The 18,766-nt window shown below is 51.0% G+C and overlaps 2 protein-coding genes across 2 annotated transcripts; one reads left to right on the forward strand and one right to left on the reverse strand.

Annotated features, from left to right (window-relative positions):
- The first annotated feature begins 1,898 nt into the window (after nt 1-1,898).
- On the forward strand, nt 1,899-7,748 carry LOC120665374 (protein NRT1/ PTR FAMILY 5.10-like). Its single transcript, XM_039944935.1, has 3 exons — nt 1,899-3,263; nt 3,355-3,572; nt 6,244-7,748. The coding sequence occupies exons 1-3, from the start codon at nt 2,972-2,974 to the stop codon at nt 7,543-7,545; spliced, it is 1,812 nt and encodes a 603-aa protein (XP_039800869.1). The 5' UTR covers nt 1,899-2,971; the 3' UTR covers nt 7,546-7,748.
- A 370-nt stretch (nt 7,749-8,118) lies between these two features.
- LOC120665377 (amidophosphoribosyltransferase, chloroplastic-like) lies at nt 8,119-17,303 on the reverse strand. Its single transcript, XM_039944937.1, has 2 exons — nt 17,181-17,303; nt 8,119-9,861 (listed from the first exon to the last, which is right to left on the reverse strand). The coding sequence occupies exons 1-2, from the start codon at nt 17,242-17,244 to the stop codon at nt 8,303-8,305; spliced, it is 1,623 nt and encodes a 540-aa protein (XP_039800871.1). The 5' UTR covers nt 17,245-17,303; the 3' UTR covers nt 8,119-8,302.
- Between the last annotated feature and the right edge of the window lie 1,463 nt (nt 17,304-18,766).

The following is an 18,766-nucleotide window of genomic DNA, read 5'->3' on the forward strand; positions in this document are numbered from 1 at the left end:
ATGTCTCTTCACATAAACCTCCGCCTTTGGGATCTTCGAAAGCGATGCCTACAAGGAGGAAGCGACGCCGAAGGCTCCGTCTTGCCGGTTTAGAAAAACTGAGCACGGTTTTCACTAGGAGTCCCGATCGACGAAGAGCCAGGAGGCAAATCGATGACACCCCCGAGAAGGGAACGGCGAGCCCACAAGCGTCGTCATCATGAGCACCAGCAAAATGCCAAGCTAGGCTTTCCCCAAAGATCCTCCCGCGCCCTCTGCTATGTAGAAGGTTGCTGCCGTTGAGAGACAACAGTAGTCCAAGCCGACAACAGTAGCCCTCTCTTGTCGGTTGTCGCTGGCTGGAGCTGTCGCTGCAGTCTTGTCGCCCCATGCAGCCCCCTTCTACTGCCGCTGCTTCACAAGCCGCGTGGTCTCTACACCCCACGTCGAGGACACCAACAGACACGACGTCATGCCCACGCAGAGGCCGCTGTCTCGCCATCGCTTTGCTGGACCCGTGGAGCTTCGTGCCGCCAGCCGATGCCCTGGGAGATCTGTGCAGCCGGAGCCCACACCAACGGCGGGGTCAAGCCGCCCCGCGGTGCCTCCGCGCCGCCACACGCCGTCACCATCGGAGCCGTCACTGAACCACTCCCCCCGCTGACGTCCAGGCCGCGCAGCTTCCCAGGCTGCTCCGATCAACCCCTGAGAGCTCCGAATCCGAGCCCCGGGATACCGGATCTGGCATCTTGGGCTGCCACCGGCGCCATGAAAACATGCAAGGGCGACTCCTAGGCCGGCGAACAACCGCCTCAACTTGGGCCGCCCCCGCCGCCATGAAAATAAAGCCCTAAACCATTCTAAATTTCTCTCAACGCCAAACAATACTTAGAACTAGCTTATCCTTAATCTTCCGCGTATCTTTTCTACCAATACAATAAAAACCACAATAATGGGGCCAAAGAATACTATGAAAACCTATTATTGCACTAACTTAAGAATACCACTGCAAAATACACATTAGTCGTAATGATTATATTATCATTAATCATCAAAATCAATTTAGGAGCCTAGAGGCTCTTTCACGACTGTTGCTGGCTAGCTAGAGCCGTGAATTGGTTGGTGATAGTACATAGTAGGTGACATGGTACTAAGGGTGTAAATGGCAAACTTATCTTCGACGTTGATGCCCATTTGTATCAGCGGAGAGGATCATGCTCCAATTCTTAAGCCAGATTCTCAAACAGTAGTCGGCAAAATGGTTGATTTGATCGGTCATATTGGCAGTTTATATTTGCGACGAGTTAATATAACAATACTTAAGGATTGGTGATCGAGCTAGTTAAGATCTCTGTCCTAAAGGCGAAGAAGAGTAACTGTGGGTCCGTTTGGTTGGGTGGCTAAGTAGCCAGGCTTCCGTAAGCTATCCTCGTCGCGTTTGGTTGGATGGCCAGCCGCTTTAGCCAGGCTTCTATAAGCCAATTCGGCCCGTTGGCCTGGCTCCACGAAAACGCGACGAGCGGGCCGTCTCCGCTAAGCTAGGCTTGCGCCAGCCCCTCTGCGCCCACCGAAACGACTCGCGCTCACCCTCCGTGCGCTCACCAGTCACCACCCCTGAACCTCTCCGCCGCTCCCCCCCATATCGAGCTCACCGCGCTGCCGGCGGGAGGCCCACGCGCTGCCGGCGAACCTCCTCGCGCGGGCCGGCGAGAGCACCTAGCGCGGGCGGCAGACCTCCTCGCGCAGGCCCGCGCGAGCACCCCATGGCGGCAGGCGGACCTCCCCGCGCGACCGACATCGAGGGAGCCCCCATGAGTGGCCTGCGGCGCGCCACCGCGAAGCCGGCGGGAGCGCCCACGCTCGGCCGGCGGACTGCCCGCAGGAGCACCCCATGGTGGCGGGCGGACCTCCCCGCGCGGTCAACATCGAGGGAACCCCCACGAGCGGCCCGCGGCGCGCCACCGCAGCCGGCGAGAGGACCCACACACGGTCAGCGGAGCTCCTCGCTGGAGCACCCAATGGCGGGGGACGGACCTCCCTGCGCGGCTAGCGTCGAGGGAGAGGCTAATGGCAGGGGGCGGACCTCCCTGCACGGTCCCTGCGCGGCAAGCGCGGACCTCCCTGGAGCACCCCATGCGGTGGTGCTCGGGCTCCAGCCATCATGGCCTGCAGCTAGCACCGCACCTCGCCGTCGTCATCGAGGTCGACCAGCGAGAGAAACAGGATTGGTAACTTCACCCAACATCCAAGACACGGTAATCATATCAAATGTACAGGCAACCAAACACAATCTCAAACTAGCCAGGCTTGAATTGATCAAGAAACCAAATACGAGTGGTTGACTAATATTAGACACGCTTGGAGTGGCCTGGCTCCATATTCTAGCCAGGCTAGAATAAGTCGAGAAACCAAACAGACCCTGTAGCTCTGAGATCAAAGGCAGGTATTGCGTCGGTCCGCCTGAACAAGAGGAAATTAGCATGCCAGGCCAAGTCCAGGGCGCTGTTGGAGGTAACATACGCGAGTAGGATTAGATTTATCATCATCATCATAGAAGGTGGTGCCCGGTGTTGGTGTTTTATTGGGCCGTCATTTTTAAGAGGCCCAGTTTGCTTCACGAGCGTGCGCGAGTACTCATCTGTTTTTGCGAATGTATGCTCCGTGCCTTTTTTTACTTTTTATTATTTTATAATTACGAGATTGAATAAATATAATTTTTTTAATATACATTACAACTCAAACATTCATATGCACTCGCTTTTACCTCTACGAACGCATGAGCGCAAATCTAGCTATATGAACATCTTCAAAAACTAAACCAGCAAATCTGAAAACAAAACAAATGAAAGCACAGCTATTACGGAATCTAATGGGAAAAATAGATATGAAAAAGAGAAATCAACTTAATATCTAGGTGGTGACGTAAGTGCGTGGAGTCTGGAGACAATTAATAGCACAGCTATTACGGAACAATTTGGTGGACACCAGGCAGATGGGTGGCATCGGAGATGGGGTCGCACGGGGACGGGGGCTCTCATGGTCATGGACCGGGGTCCGTCTGATTTTTTTTCCAGGACACCCCACCTGCCACAAGCCCGTGCCCAGCCCACCGCTTGCGCTTCGTCAACTCCTCGAGAGCGCGCCTTCGCCGAGAAGGCACTGCACCTGCCTCAGTCGCCAGCCAGCCATGGCGTCGGAGTCGGGCCCTGGCGCCACGGACCCGCTCCTCCCCCGCCGCCGCTCGCCGTCCAAGGGCGGCTGGAAGTCGGCGCTCTTCATAATCTGTAAGCCATGATCTCGCCCAGCGCGCACTCGACCTCGATCCGATTCGATGATTCTCGCCTTACCGGTGAAAGAGCCGCGCGCGCGCTGCAGGGGTGGAGGTGGCGGAGCGGTTCGCGTACTACGGCATCTCCTCGAACCTGATCAACTACCTGACTGGCCCGCTCGGCCAGACCACGGCGGCGGCGGCGGCGGCCGTCAACGCGTGGTCGGGCGCCGCGGCCATGCTGCCCCTGCTCGGTGCCGCCGTCGCCGACTCCTGGCTCGGCCGCTACCGCACCATCGTCGCCTCCTCCGTGCTCTACATCATGGTCAGCTCCACCCCCCCTCCTCTTCCTCCTCGATCTCACCATCTCGCTGAACTTCTCTCTCTATCGCGTGCATATTTTCGGCATATTTTATTGGTTCCAATTTCATCGCGTGCATCACTTTCCGCTGTCATGTCATCCAGCGCAGTATAGTGTAGAGAAATTCCTCACGAGAGGCGCATGGGAGAAATAAAGCCGCGCAGCGGTGGGAGAAATAATCCGTCGGGATAATTTTCATTGGGAGCGGATAGATTCAGAGAAGCAGACAAGTAATGGTTGGCATGAGCCAAGCTGACGCCCATGCAGATGCAATCTGCTTTCCCACACTTCACACTTCGCTGGCCTGTTTGGTTGCTTCCTAGAAACAGCTAATTAGGGATATTAAATAAAAGTAATTTACAAAACTAACTACTGAATCCCGGGCTAAAAACCTTGAAAAATCTAATAAGATTTTTGATCGCGTGATTAGAGAATGATTACTGTAGTCAATCATCAATTAATTATTATAATTAGATTCACCGCGAAAAATTACACTAATTTGTGAAGAGATTTTGTAATAGACTGCATTAGTATTACAGATATCAGCAAATTAACCGTACCATTAATAGCTCGGCTGTAGCTGATCCGTGCGTTGTTCTGTCCGGAGTTCCGGACGCGTAGAAGCAAACCCAGCTGTTCTTTCGCAGAAGCATCTATCCTATTGTTTTGTACCAAAGGCCGTGTTTGGTTAGCCCCCTGAAATTTTTTTCACAAAAAGAGGAATGCATGTATGGAGTACTAAACAAAGTTTATTTGTAAAATTTTTTTATGGATGAGTGTAACTTTTCAAGACGAATTTAATGAATTAAGTTCCACCATAATTGGTTACAATAATGCTACAGTAACCGTCCCTAATTATTCTCTAATCATGCGGCAAAAGCCTTATTAGTTACAGCACATGCTACAGTATCATAATTGTGGAGATTGTTTTGTAATTAGATTTCATTTAATACTACTAATTAATGCTCAAAGGGGCATGAAAACCTTTTCACCCCCTATCCAAACATGACTAAAAGAAAAAAAGAAACGATAAAACTCTAGTATTGTTTTTTCGTGTAAGCGTTCTGGACTCAACAGTCTACAGGCTACGCGACGTCCTTGTACTGCGTAAAAACTGCTCCGATTTTCAACATGACTGTTGCACTCCGCGTATCTTATCTGGAGAGGCCTTTTGGTTCGTTCAGCCGTCGTTCTCAGTGCGTCGGCTTCAGCAGAAAGGGTTGCCTTGTATCCTTCGATCAGCCCAGCCTGACAACAGAGGCAAATAAAAATAGAGAAGTATCGGCCGGTGGTCGCATTCGAATTAGAAACGGAACCAACGAAAAATGGGGAGCCAAGTCGAATCACGCCAAGTCTAATTTGGGTAACAATGGTCCGTCCTGCGTACCTTATTCGAATCATTGTTTCTCCAATAAATCATCGCAATAAAAACGTAGTACCCATGTTCAAAGAGTATCAAAAGTCAAACTTAACAAGGCACCGTATCTTATGAAAATTATTTTTTTTGCAATTTTTGAAAACTTCAATCAAACCCACAGGATCCTCATCCGATGCCTCCCTTCAGAGGTGGGGACATTTTGCACTTAGGTGTCCACCTCTCCCCCACCCTGGCCTGCGCATTTTGCACCGCGCCCCCTCCCTTCGAAACCACCACGCGACGTGTCCGTCACAGACGCCACCGCCCTCGTCGATGCCCTAGGGCTTCTGCCGGCCTCCAACTACAACAGCGTTGCCGCCCACCACCTAACAGCGCCACCCTAGGGCTTCCTCGTAGGTTGCGGCGGCGGTCAGTCTATCTGCCCGCCAGAGAGGCGCTCGACCGCCAAGGGGCGACAGCCCGCGTCGTTTCCCGCCGAGGGGCGCCGAAGCGCTCGACTCGTTTCCCGTCCGCCATAGACCTGCCATCCGCCATGGAGCAGGGCACTTGACTCTTCTCTAGGCGGAGCGGACCTCACCATGGGTAGATGGAAGAGGGGTGGCGAAGCATCACGAGCGGCGGAGCTCCACGGGCAAGGGGCGGCGCCTCGTGACAGGCGATGGCCGGCGGAGCGCCACAGGCAAAGGGGCGAGGTCGGGGCGAAGGAGTTCCACGAGATTGACTCGGGGGAGAAACATGGCAGGGGCGATGGCCATTGGAGGGGAATGAGGTGGAGGGGGTTTTCCAGAAAACAGTGATTAGTTTTGCTCACGGTGGGGGGGGGGGGGGGTTAAGTGCTAAATGAACCCACCTCTAAAGGGAGTCATCCGATGAGGATCAAGTGGGTTTAATTGGAGTTTCCAAAGTTTGTACAAGAGGATTAGTTTTCATAGGACGTGGTGCCACTTAACAAAGCGTTGTTGCATGAATACCATAATATTGCAGTCATGTGCAGTATGTAGATTTTCCCAGGATGTTTCTTACGACCCAATTACAGAATGCTTGAAATCCCTCTAATTTGCGTTAAGGCCTTCTCCCTCATTTTTCTGTCGAAATATTGCCACACGAAGACTTACATGTCTAAATTATTCACAAATTGTTTTTAGTGCATCAGTTATCGCTAAATAGTGCGAGCTGATCTTGTTGTGGACAACTGTCCCAAGCTTTAATTCTGCATCAAATGACCATCCTCCTCATCCAAATTTGGCGAATCTGCAGGGCCTTGGGATGCTGACGCTCTCATCCATGTTCCCATCACCTCAACAATGCGGTGTGGCCGTCGATAGCCGAGGGGCATGCCCGCCTTCCTCCGTCCAGACGGCCGCCTTCTACATCTCCCTCTACCTGGTGGCCATCGCTCAGAGCGGGCACAAGCCCTGCGTCCAGGCTTTCGGTGCGGACCAATTCGACGCGACGGACCCCGACGAGTCCCCTTCCCGGGCCTCCTTCTTCAACTGGTGGTATTTCGGACTCTGTGGGAGTGCCACCGTGACGATCGCGCTCATGAGCTACGTGCAAGACAACGTCGGCTGGGCCCTCGGCTTCGGCGTGCCATCCATGGTCATGCTGCTCGCGCTCGCCATCTTCCTGCTTGGCACGAGGACCTACCGGTTCTACGGCTCAGGAAGCGGCAACAACAACGGCGGTGCCGCCACGTTCTCCCTCGTCGGCAAGGCCTTCGTCGCCTGTAGGAAGAGGTCTAACAAAGCCTGGTCGGCGGAGCTGGAGCGCGGCGACGGTGAGCTCGCGGAGGACGCGGTGCTCGCGGAAGAGGTGAACGGGATGGCGAGGCTGTTCCCGATCTGGGCAACGTGCCTCCTCTACGGCGTGGTGTTCGCGCAGCCACCAACGCTCTTCACCAAGCAGGCGGGGACGCTGGACCGGCGGGTCGGGCCGTCGTTCCAGATACCCCCCGCAGCGCTGCAGTGTTTCCTCGGCGTCAGCATTGTCACCTGCATCGTGCTGTACGACCGCGTCCTGGTGCCCGTGGCGCGCAGGGTCTCCGGCGTCCCCTCGGGAGTCACGATGCTGCAGCGGATCGGCACGGGGATCGCTCTGGCCATGGTCACCCTGGTCGTCGCCGCGCTGGTGGAGATGAAGAGGCTGCGGGCGGCGAGGGACGCCTGCCTGGTGGATGGTGGCTCCGGCGCGGCGGTCCCCATGAGCTTGTGGTGGATAGTGCCGCAGTATGTGCTCCTCGGCGCAGCCGACGTGTTCACCATGGTCGGCATGCAGGAGTTCTTCTACGATCAGGTCCCCGGCGCGCTCAAGAGCCTCGGGCTCGCGCTCTACCTGAGCGTCCTCGGCGTCGGCAGCTTCATCAGCAGCTTCCTCATCACGGTCATCGACAGCATTACGACGAGGAACGGCGGCGCGAGCTGGTTTGCCGACGACCTGAACCGGGGGCACCTCGACTACTTCTACCTGCTGCTTGCGGCGCTCTCCGCGCTGGAGCTTCTTGCTTTCACTTATTTCTCGACGTCTTACGTTTACAGGACCAAGGCAGGCAACAATCATTGATTCATGGACAGAGGCATGCATATGTATATGGAGCTAAGATTGTGCATACTAGCACATCAGATGGCAAGAGCAAAAATAGAATAAAACAAAATTCCTTAATCTTCAGTGTTCTGGCAAAATCATAACGGACTATGTTTAGCACACAAACAGCACAATCCTTCAGGCTACAGTGAAAGAACTCTCAACCTTTGGGAGATGGTAAAGACAGTGAACAAGTACGCATTACAGTGAGTCAATGACAGCAACAGTATGGCCATAGGGCTCAATAACGAAGTCAATGTTGATTCATTGTGAAGCAGGCTATAGTTGCTAGCTGCTTCACGAAGAATAAAAATGTGCAGAGGAAACTTTATAGGGTGTGTTTGGTTCCCAATATGCCAAATTGCCAAGCCATATTTAAAACCGGCGGGTCCTGCCCAGGAAACTCGCATCCGCTGGGTTTGAAGCCAAAATTTTGCAATGCCATGGAAAAACACAAAGTCTGGACTTTTGCCATTTTCTTTGCACTCAATTTGGAATTACCCAGGTTTTGGCATAGCTAAACGTTGTCGCTAGTTGGGGTCACAAACAAGATAAGTATTAATCTTCTGATCTTATTGGTAATTTGGTACTTCAGCTTAAGGGAACAAATCGATAAGTAACCTTTCAGCAACACCCTTGAGGCAGACAAAATTGTTCGACCACAACAAAATCTAACAAACCTACAAGTACAGCCGGTGCAGAGCAGGGGAGCAGCAGAGCTCACCTGCTGACCGCCTCACTCCTCGGGCTCGGCGGCCGGGTCGGCCAGAGTTGGAAGCACGGGGTACTTGCGCGAGAAGCACGCGTCGCAGTAGTCCCCAGCCTCGTCGCCGTAGATGCCGTGCAGCTTGCCGAGAGAGAGGAAGGCAAGCGAGTCGCTGCCGATCTCCCTGCGCACGCCCTCCAGGTCCATCCGGTTGGAGATGAGCTCGCCCTCGCTCGGCGTGTCGATGCCGTAGAGGCAGGATCCCACCACGGGCGGGCTCGCGATTCGCATGTGCACCTCGCGCGCGCCGGCGTCGCGGAGCAGCCGCACGATCTTGCTCGAGGTGGTGCCGCGCACCAGCGAGTCGTCCACCACCACCACGCTCTTGCCGGCGATGACGCCGCGCACGGGGGCGAGCTTGAGCTTCACGGCGAGGTCGCGGATCGCCTGCGTCGGCTGGATGAAGCTGCGGCCGCTGTAGTGCCACCGGATCAGGCCCTGCTGGAACTCGAGCCCCGACGCGCGCGCGAACCCGAGCGCTGCGTAGAAGCCCGAGTCGGGCACCGGGATGACCACGTCGGCGCCCGGGGCCGGGGACTCCTCGGCGAGAGTGCGGCCGAACGCGGTGCGGCGCTCGTGTACGGCATGGGAGAAGACGACCGAGTTGGGGAGCGAGAAGTAGATGTGCTCGAAGACGCAGGCGCGGCGCGGGCGGTGCGGGACGAGGCAGGCCGAGGCCACCGACATGTCGCGGCGGTCGACCACGACCACTTCCCCGGGCTGCACCTCCCGCTCGTAGGTGGCGTCGATGAGGTCCAGCGCGCAGGTCTCCGACGCGAACACGACGGCGCCGTTCCGGCGGCGGCCCATCACGAGCGGGCGGAAGCCGTGCGGGTCGCGCACGGCGAACATCTTGTCGGCCGTGAGGAACAGGAGCGAGTAGGCCCCCGCGAGGCGCTCGCACGCGTCGCAGACGCGCGCGAGCAGGGGCCGCGACAGCGACGTCGCGATGAGGTGGAGGATGACCTCCGTGTCCGAGGAGGTGTTGAAGATGGAGCCGCGGGCCTCGAGCTTGTTCCGCAGCGCCTGGTAGTTGACGAGATTGCCGTTGTGGGCGACGGCGACCTGCCCGAGCCGGTAGCCCGCCAGGAACGGCTGCACGTTCCGCAGCGACGCGGCGGCGCCGGCGGTGGAGTAGCGCACGTGCCCGATGGCGGCGGGGCCCGGGAGCGAGGCGAGCCTGGACGGGTCCCCGAACGCGTCGGCCACGAGGCCCAGCCCGGTCACGGACTTGAGCTTGCCGTCCCCGCCCACGGCGACGATGCCGGCCCCCTCCTCCCCGCGGTGCTGCAGCTTCTGCAGGCCGAGGTAGCACAGCGACGACGCGTCCGGGTCGCCGGCGACCCCGACCAGGCCGCACTCCTCGTGCGGGTGGTCATCGGCGTCCTCGTCGACGCCGTAGGAGAACGGGGTGACGCGGTCGGGCAGCAGCGCCCCGGCCGCTGCCGCACGCCGGCCGGAGCCGCAGCGCAGCGAGAGAGCGTACTGGGTCGCGGAGTACCTGAGTTGGTGCTGGTGGCGACGGTCGGTGTAGGGAAACGGGTAGGATACGCTAGCATCACTACCGCATAAACCCAAGATACTTGCGAGTAGAACATCATAGATCGTTACCACTAGACGCGCAGCGCAGCGGAAGAAGTCGCGCGTCGATGTAGAGTAAGTAGTCGATCACGTCTCACGAACCGAGCTCCTCGTACTTGATCCCAGCAGCCGATCAGCGCAGCAGTCGCAGCAGCGCCTCCACGGAGTCCACACGTACGGGGATGAAACGCCGGGCGTCGGTGTGCTAGCACCGCACGCACGGCAAGGGCGGCGGCCGAGAGAGAGGGAGGGGCGGCGGCTAGGGAGTTGGCGCGGCTCAGGTCATCGCCCCCCTAGCCCCTCCCTCATATATAGGGCGTACTAATGGGCTTCTATCTCATAGGCCCATTAGTAACCCTAATCCCTCTTGGATCAATATCCACTTGGGCCTTTAAACCGTATTGTGATGATGGGCTCTTGGGCATATCACCAACAATCTCCCACTTGCACTAGAGACAATCATACATGCAAGCTTTCCAACATTCCAAACCCCTTAAGTGTGTGACCCGTTAGGTTCATGTGTAGGTGGTCGTGATCGGAAATCATTTCCGAATCACAAGTCAATAGCGGCACCTAGCAGGGCATAGTGACTCACAAATACACATAAAGATCATATCGGCCGAACCATAGATATACTCATACACCGATCCCTTTGCCACACGATATCAGTCAAGCTCAAAGCGAGATGCGTGCCACCTTTGTGATAGCTCGACCATTCTCTCGATCTAATAGTGGATTATATTCATAACTAACCTTTAGTCATCATGATTAACTCTTTAATCACTTTGGCATGACCATGCACTTTCAAATCCAACTATCTCGAGGGGCCCAGAGATATCTCTCCCGTTATCTAGGAGGGGCAAATTCCATCTTGATCCGCTCACATCTCATTCCATGTTTCATGACATACCTGTAAGCTGCTTTTGTAACTACCCAGTCACGGAGTAGCGTTTAGCAGCCCCAAGATGCACCACTACACACAGTGAGAAACAATGGCGATCTCAGGTCTAAGGATCCAGTAGGTATAACACTCAAGAACAACTGATGGCACATACAAAATAACAATCCCAACATTGTCTTGGAGTGGGTCAATCCAACACCATGTTCACCAACATGTGTCCACATCACTAATCCGATATCTCCATATCCATGATCCGTGAAACATGATCATCAATTAATGCATGTGCTAGTCTCAACGTCGTTGTTGTCCCACACAACGACATAAACTAGGGATAATTTAGAATCATATCATTTTCAACAAAGAGTTTCACGAACAAGTCACATACTTGATAATCAATGTAAAATAATCATCCATGGAACAAATAACAATTATTTATCATTACATAAACATACTCATGACACAAAATCTCCCACGCACACTAGAATCACTGATGTAAGTATCTAATACCCATAGATCTCATGTGCGCCTCATGCTTTGGTTGTGGGAGAGGCTTCGTCAACGGATCAGCAACGTTTGAATCCGTGTGCACCTTGCAAACCTTCACATCACATCTCTCAACAAAGTTACGGATGAGGTGATACTTTCGCAGTATATGTCTGGACTTCTTAGTTGTTCTAGACTCCTTTGCTAGTGCAATGGCACCACTATTATCACAATAGAGGTCCACTGGACTGGACGCACTAGGAACAACACCCAAGTCAGAAACAAACTTTCTGATCCAAACAGCTTCTTTTGCAGCTTCGGAAGCTGCAATATACTCGGCCTCTGTCGTCGAATCAGCCACCGTATCTTGCTTGGAACTCTTCCAGCTCACTGCCCCACCATTGAGGCAGAAAACAAAACCGGATTGCGATTTGGAGTCATCTTTGTCTGTTTGAAAACTAGCATCGGTGTAACCCTTTACAAGGAGCTCATCTTCGCCTCCAAATATTAGGAACATATCCTTAGTTCTTCTCAAGTACTTAAGGATACTCTTTACAATTGTCCAGTGAGGTTCACCGAAATCTGACTGATACCTGCTCGTAACACTTAGAGCAAAGGAAACATCTGGGCGCGTGCAAAGCATAGCATACATGATCGACCCTATGGCTGAAGCATAAGGAATCGTACTCATCCTCTTTTGCTCATCAGGTGTCGTAGCACACTGACTCTTGCTTAGAGTAATGCCATGTGACATTGGCAAGAAACCTTTTTTGGAATCTTGCATATTGAACCGATTCAATATCTTGTCAATGTACGTGTCTTGGCTCAATCCAATTAGCCTTTTTGATCTATCTCTATAGATCCTAATACCCAGAATATAAGCCGCCTCTCCTAAATCCTTCATCGAAAAACTCTTTTTCAATGAGGTTTTAACGGCTTCAAGCATTGGAATATCATTTCCGATCAGTAATATGTCATCCACATATAGGACCAGAAACACAAGTGCGCTCCCACTAGCCTTTTTGTAAACACAAGGCTCATCTTCATTCTTGATGAAGCCAAACCCTTTGACTACTTCATCAAAACGAATATTCCAACTCCGAGATGCTTGCTTCAATCCATAGATGGACCTCTGAAGCTTACATATTTTCCCAGCATTTTTAGGATCGACAAAACCTTCAGGCTGTGTCATATACACATCCTCACTTAGATGTCCATTAAGAAAAGCGGTTTTGACATCCATTTGCCATATCTCATAGTCATAATATGCGGCAATTGCTAGGAGAATCCGAACAGACTTTAGCATTGCGACGGGCGAAAAGGTTTCCTCATAGTCAACACCTTGAATTTGTCGGAAACCTTTCGCCACCAATCGTGCCTTATAGATGTGAACATTTCCATCCATGTCTAATTTTTTCTTAAAAATCCACTTACAGTCGACAGGTCTTACACTGTCAATCTGATCGACCAAGTTCCAAACTTGATTATCATGCATGGATTTTAACTCGGATTCCATGGCTTCAAGCCATTTGTCGGAGTCGGGTCCCATCATTGCTTCTTTGTAGGTCAAGGGCTCATCATTTTCCATCAATAATACATGGCGCTCCTCCGTAATAAGGAGGTTGAGCTTGTCAGTAGCGCGACGTGCCCTTATAGACCTTCGTGGGGCTAGTGCCTCAACTACGGGTTGTGCAACATCTTGCACATCCCGTGGATCTTCAGTGGGTGCTGAAACAGTTTCGGGTGTTTCCTGAATTTCTTCAAGTTGCACCTTGCTCCCACTAAATCCTTTTGAGAGAAACTCCTTTTCTAAGAAAACATCATTGCGAGCGACAAACACTTTGCCTTCCGCCTTATTGTAAAAATAATATCCTTTGGTTTCCCTAGGATACCCCACAAAGAAACATTTGTCTGACTTTGGAGTGAGCTTATCTGACATCAAACGTTTGACATAAGCCTCATATCCCCAAACTTTGAGAAAAGATAATCCGGGACGCTTCCCAGTCCATATCTCATATGGTGTCTTCTCAACAGACTTACTTGGAACCCTATTCAGTGTGAACGCAGCAGTTTCAAGAGCATAACCCCAAAATGACAATGGAAGATCAGCTTGGCTCATCATAGACCTAACCATGTCCAACAAGGTTCAGTTCCTCCGTTCGGATACCCCATTTCATTGAGGCGTTCCGGGCGGGGTTAGCTGCGGAATAATTCCACATTGCTTCAAATGATCACCAAATTCAAGGCTCAAATATTCTCCTCCACGATCAGATCGCAGAAATTTAATTGTCTTGCCTAATTGATTTTGTACTTCATTCTGAAATTCTTTGAACTTTTCAAACGATTCAGACTTGTGCCTCATTAAGTAGATATAGTCATATCTACTAAAGTCATCAGTGAAAGTAATGAAGTACTGAAAACCACCTCTGGCTATTGAGCTCATTGGTCCACATACATCGGTATGTACAAGTCCCAACAAGTCACTCGCCCTCTCACTCTGACCAGTGAAAGACGCTTTGGTCATCTTTCCAAGCAAACAAGACTCACATGTGTCAAATGATTCAAAATCAAATGAGATTAACAATCCATCTTTATGGAGTTGTTCAATGCGCTTCTCATTTATATGACCTAAGCGACAATGCCAAATAAAAGTGGGATTCAAATCATTTGGTCTAAGCCTCTTAGTATTAATGTTACAGACAGATTTATCCTCAAGATCAAGAACATATAATCCATTCACCAATGGACAATGAGCATAAAAAATACCATTGCAAAAGATAGAACAACGTTTGTTCTCAATTACAATCTTAAAATCACCAACTTCTTCCAAACATGAAGAAGAAATAATATTCTTGCTCAAAGCAGGAATGCAATAACAATTATTTAATTCCAAAACTAATCCGGAGGGTAGAGACAAGTGGTAGGTGCCGACCGCCAACACCGCAACCTTTGCGCCATTGCCGACCCGAACGTCCAACTCGCCTCTTGCAAATCTTCTAGTCTCACTTAGACTCTGCAACGATTTGCAAGTGTGAATCATCGATCCAGTATCAAATACCCATGATTCACTAGAACATAATGCAATATTTATTTCTATAACATTTATACCTGAAGTGGAAGTCTCACTTCCCTTCTTCTTCTTCTTTTCTTCCAAGTACTTCTTGCAGTTCCTAGACCAATGTCCCTTTTCATGACAGTGGAAGCATTCATCTTCAGAAGTAGGGCCAGATTTGGCCTTAGGTGCTGGCTTTAGCTTAGAGCCTGAGGACTCACCACCGGAACTCTTTTCCTTGCCTTTACCTTTGGGATTAGGAGGCGTCCAACGCTTCCTCTTTTTGTTCCCCTTCTGAATCATCATCACATGATTGGGATTCTTCTTAATGCTCTCCTCTGCTGTTTTTAGCATCCCATGCAACTCACTCAATGTTTTATCCAAGCCATTCATCTGAAAGTTCATGATAAAAGGCTCATAGCTCGCCGGGAGCGACTGGAGAATAACATCAGTAGCCAAGTCTTGGTGAAGTTCAGAACCAAGTCTATCCAAAGTCTCAATGTAACCAATCATTTTGATCACATGAGGACTGACTGGGCTACCTTCTGCCAGCTTGCACGCAAACAAGGATTTTGAGATATTGAACCTCTCAGTCCTGGCTTGGTTCTGAAACATCCCACGCAGCCCCTCGATCATGGTATGAGCATCCGCATGCTCATACTGCTTCTGCAGATCAGGGGACATGGTGGCGAGCATCAGACAGCTGACATCAAGTGAGTCATTGCAGTGCTTCTCATAAGCTCTGCGATCAGCAGCAGTTGCATTGTCAGGGAGATCATCAGGATATGGCTGCTCAAGAACATACTCCTTTTTCTCTTGCCTGAGAACAATTCTCAGGTTGCGGTACCAATCAATAAAGTTTGTTCCATTCAACTTTTCTTTCTCAAGAACAGAACGCAAATTGAAAACGGAATTGTTACTGGCAGACATGATCTACAACATTAAAGTAAAGCAAGATTTCAGCACTAAGTTTATGTAAAGACTTTCATTAACTGATTTAACAAAAGACAACCTACTATATCAAAGTCATCTTCCCTCTAATGACATATAGTAGTTCAAGATCCATAATCACTAAAATTCTAGTGAGCTTTAGCATCACGGCTAGAAAAGTAGTGATACAGGTAAGTAACAAATTACTAATCACATCTCTATGCGACTCTTGTTTGTTGGGTGGCATCCAATGCCCCGGCCCCAACCCTATGCCTTAAAGCCCAAAACTGTTTTGATAGCTTTGCTGAGTAAACCAATACTATGCTTGTGAATGTCCGACATCCACCCTATACAAAAGTGATAGCTGAGGGTACTCTACTTTGGTAAACCTACCACACAACGATCAAAATTTATAGGTGCAGCTATTGGTAAAAGGCATCAAAAACTCAAACTTTTCTGAGGGAAGCTATTCTATCATGATTAAAGCATCCACCATATGTAAAAGCATGAAAGAATAGTATGACTGGAAAATAAACATCACAGGCATATAATCATATTATATTGTGAATAGTATGGCCTCTTGCATCACAATGGGCTCCATCGCCATGGCTCCAAGGTGACCTCCATTGCCATCCGTCCTGTCTTGTGGTGATCATCATCGCCATCATGATTGAAGCCTCCATGAAAAGATACTAAGCTACTACATCTAATAGCTAGTGAAATAATTACATGAGGATTCAAACATCACAAGTCGACACGCAGGTCGTTATACAATAATGGTGCAACCTCAACCCGGTTGTGTTAACTTGCGACACGCAGGCCGCACAAATCATCACATACATCATCACATGACATTGAGGCCATACCATTCACATCACACCCTACAAAAACAAGTTAGGCGTACGACGTGTTCTACCAAAGTAGCGCTTGAGAAGCCGCTACAGCGAGAAAGCAACGGCGGTGTTCACATCACGGAATTACACAGATCGCATCTATGGAATCCCTATGAAAATCTCATCAGAGTGATCGCATCACCTCAAATCCGAGCCATTCATAATGCCTCAATTTTCACTAGGTCAATCACCTTGACCGTGCAAACTTTGCACTTGAGAAGACTGCATCTACACATGACCTTGATCTGTTGGTTCAATCTGCTGACTATGCACACAGTTAGTCCCGATGGTGATTCCAGCCGGTAGGGACATGTCGTATGCATAACAGAGAAAGAACACAAACTAATCTTTTGTCATATGCCGCGCAATCAACTCGCTCCAGTTTTAACCCCTTATGACCAATTGATCTAATCAAACCGTGCAAAAGTAATAGATCCAATCTACTACAACAACATATCACCTATATGCAAAAGATCCAGACCAAAAACTACGCAAGATGGCTCTGGTACCACTGTAGGGAAACGGGTAGGCTACGCTAGCATCACTACCGCATAAACCCAAGATACTTGCGAGTAGAAGATCATAGATCGTTACCACTAGACGCGCAGCGCAGCGGAAGAAGTCGCGCGTCGATGTAGAGTAAGTAGTCGATCACGTCCCACGAACCGAGCTCCTTGTACTTGATCCCAGCAGCCGATCAGCGCAGCAGTCGCAGCAGCGCCTCCACGGAGTCCACACGTACGGGGATGAAACGCCGGGCGTCGGTGTGCTAGCACCGCACGCACGGCAAGGGCGGCGGCCGAGAGAGAGGGAGGGGCGGCGGCTAGGGAGGTGGCGCGGCTCAGGTCATCGCCCCCCCCTAGCCCCTCCCTCATATATATAGGGCGTACTAATGGGCTTCTATCTCATAGGCCCATTAGTAACCCTAATCCCTCTTGGATCAATATCCACTTGGGCCTTTAAACCGTATTGTGATGATGGGCTCTTGGGCATATCACCAACAGTCGGAGCCAGCGGCGGCGTGGTGGTGGAGGAGGAGGCGAGACGTGGACGGGGCGGCGGTCATTCCCATTGGGGAGAGGAGGGGATTGGAGCGGGGTGAGGGCACGCGGGCAATGCCCCTCTCTGGGTGCGCGTCAAGGGACGGGATTTAAAGGGTTTTGGGTGGTGGGCGCCTGGCTGCCGTTGGATCGGGAAGCGATGTGCTGCCCTCGGTCGGCAAACCGACCGGGGCCTCGTGCTGGATGGCGGCGGTTTAACCAACTGACATGTGGGCCTATCACTCAGCCGACTTGAAAAAGGTACTGCCAAGGACCAGGACGCGTTGAATCTAGCACACCAGTGACGACTTGACTATGGGCCACAGGCCCAGGAAGTATATTGTGCCGACTAGCCCGCCAGCCTCTTTCTCATCATATATGGATGGGCCGGATTCAAATAAAACTCGATCCACACAACAGGCCACACGAAACCATCCACAAAGGCCTCTCACAAGGAAAAAAGATCCACAGAGCCCCCCCCCCACCGTTTCTTCCTTTTGTTGGGAGGGCAGGAGAATGCAAAACATCGTGTCCGCGGCAGTTTGGCTGGCCTTGCCGCCACCGTCAGTGGGGCAGGTAGTAGCCTTCGTTTTCGCTCGGTGCAGCCGTTTGTTGGCTTGCTATTCCCATCACCCGCTGTTTGGCGACTTTGGTTGCGAATGGTCGCTACTATCAGTTTGAGGTCGTCATCTACTCCTGCTGGTGCTCCATTTGTGCATTTTCGCCATGTTGTCGTTGTCTACTCATGTGGTTGTACACAGTGGCGAATCTAGAATTTGAATTTAAGGGGGCTCATCTTCCTCTTCTTCTTCCTTCTCCTCTCTTTTTCTTCTTCTTCCTCATTTTCCTCCTCTTCTTGATTCATGGTTGGAATTTTAGGGGAGGCTTTTGTGGGCTCCATGGGTTGTATAGGGGTAGGAGGGGCTGGATCACCCCCTGGCTCCACCGCTGGTTGTACACTTCTTTATGCTTCTCCGACGAATGCTTTGCTTCTATCGTTCTTGGCAGAAGCTTTGCTGTCGTCATCTCTTCTCTGGCGGATGCTTGCCGCCGGATGCCATAATAGGTGATATGGACATATACTTTTGTCATTGTTGTTGTGGCAGATGTTTTGCTTTCTTTGCGTGGATGCTTTGCCAGCACTGTTGTATCTCGATCGTTTAGTAATCTCCGTAGATAATTATGGCCATGATGCCTCTATTCAGCAAGAATGGGTGTTTTGTTCTCTTTAATTTCAGGTTTGTTAGGCTAGGTGGGTTCCTTTTCTTTCTTATTGCTTCAGTCCGCTTTCGGTTGTTTTGCCACTTGTTTGGTGGTTTTATAAATCTGCATTAGGAGAGTTCTCTCGTAGTTGTGATATTGTATTCTTTTTCTTTTTAATGAGCATGGGGGGAGTAAGCTTGAGTAATCATGTGGAACCTTGCTAAATGAGAGCCAACACGATCTATGAAATTTGATGACTAACTTTTTTATTTTTCCATGATTATCCCCTAGTCCTACTTTACATTGAAGTCATAAGTTACCTCTATCACAATAAAAAAAAGAATCAAGAGC

The sequence above is a fragment of the Panicum virgatum genome, chromosome 3N (genome assembly GCF_016808335.1).
Source record: "Panicum virgatum strain AP13 chromosome 3N, P.virgatum_v5, whole genome shotgun sequence".
Classification (NCBI taxonomy): Eukaryota; Viridiplantae; Streptophyta; class Magnoliopsida; order Poales; family Poaceae; genus Panicum; species Panicum virgatum.

What these genes read in the sequence shown, in the direction of transcription:
- LOC120665377 (XM_039944937.1), bottom strand. Translation starts at nt 17,244, where the DNA reads ATGGGAATGACCGCCGCCCCGTCCACGTCTCGCCTCCTCCTCCACCAC. An exon ending in CCACCACGCCGCCGCTGGCT is followed by an intron (nt 9,862 to 17,180) that starts CCGACTGTTGGT and finishes CGTTTCCCTACA; the next exon opens with CCGACCGTCGCCACCAGCAC.
- LOC120665374 (XM_039944935.1), top strand. Translation starts at nt 2,972, where the DNA reads ATGGGTGGCATCGGAGATGGGGTCGCACGGGGACGGGGGCTCTCATGG. An exon ending in GTCGGCGCTCTTCATAATCT is followed by an intron (nt 3,264 to 3,354) that starts GTAAGCCATGAT and finishes CGCGCGCTGCAG; the next exon opens with GGGTGGAGGTGGCGGAGCGG. An exon ending in CCTCCGTGCTCTACATCATG is followed by an intron (nt 3,573 to 6,243) that starts GTCAGCTCCACC and finishes GCGAATCTGCAG; the next exon opens with GGCCTTGGGATGCTGACGCT.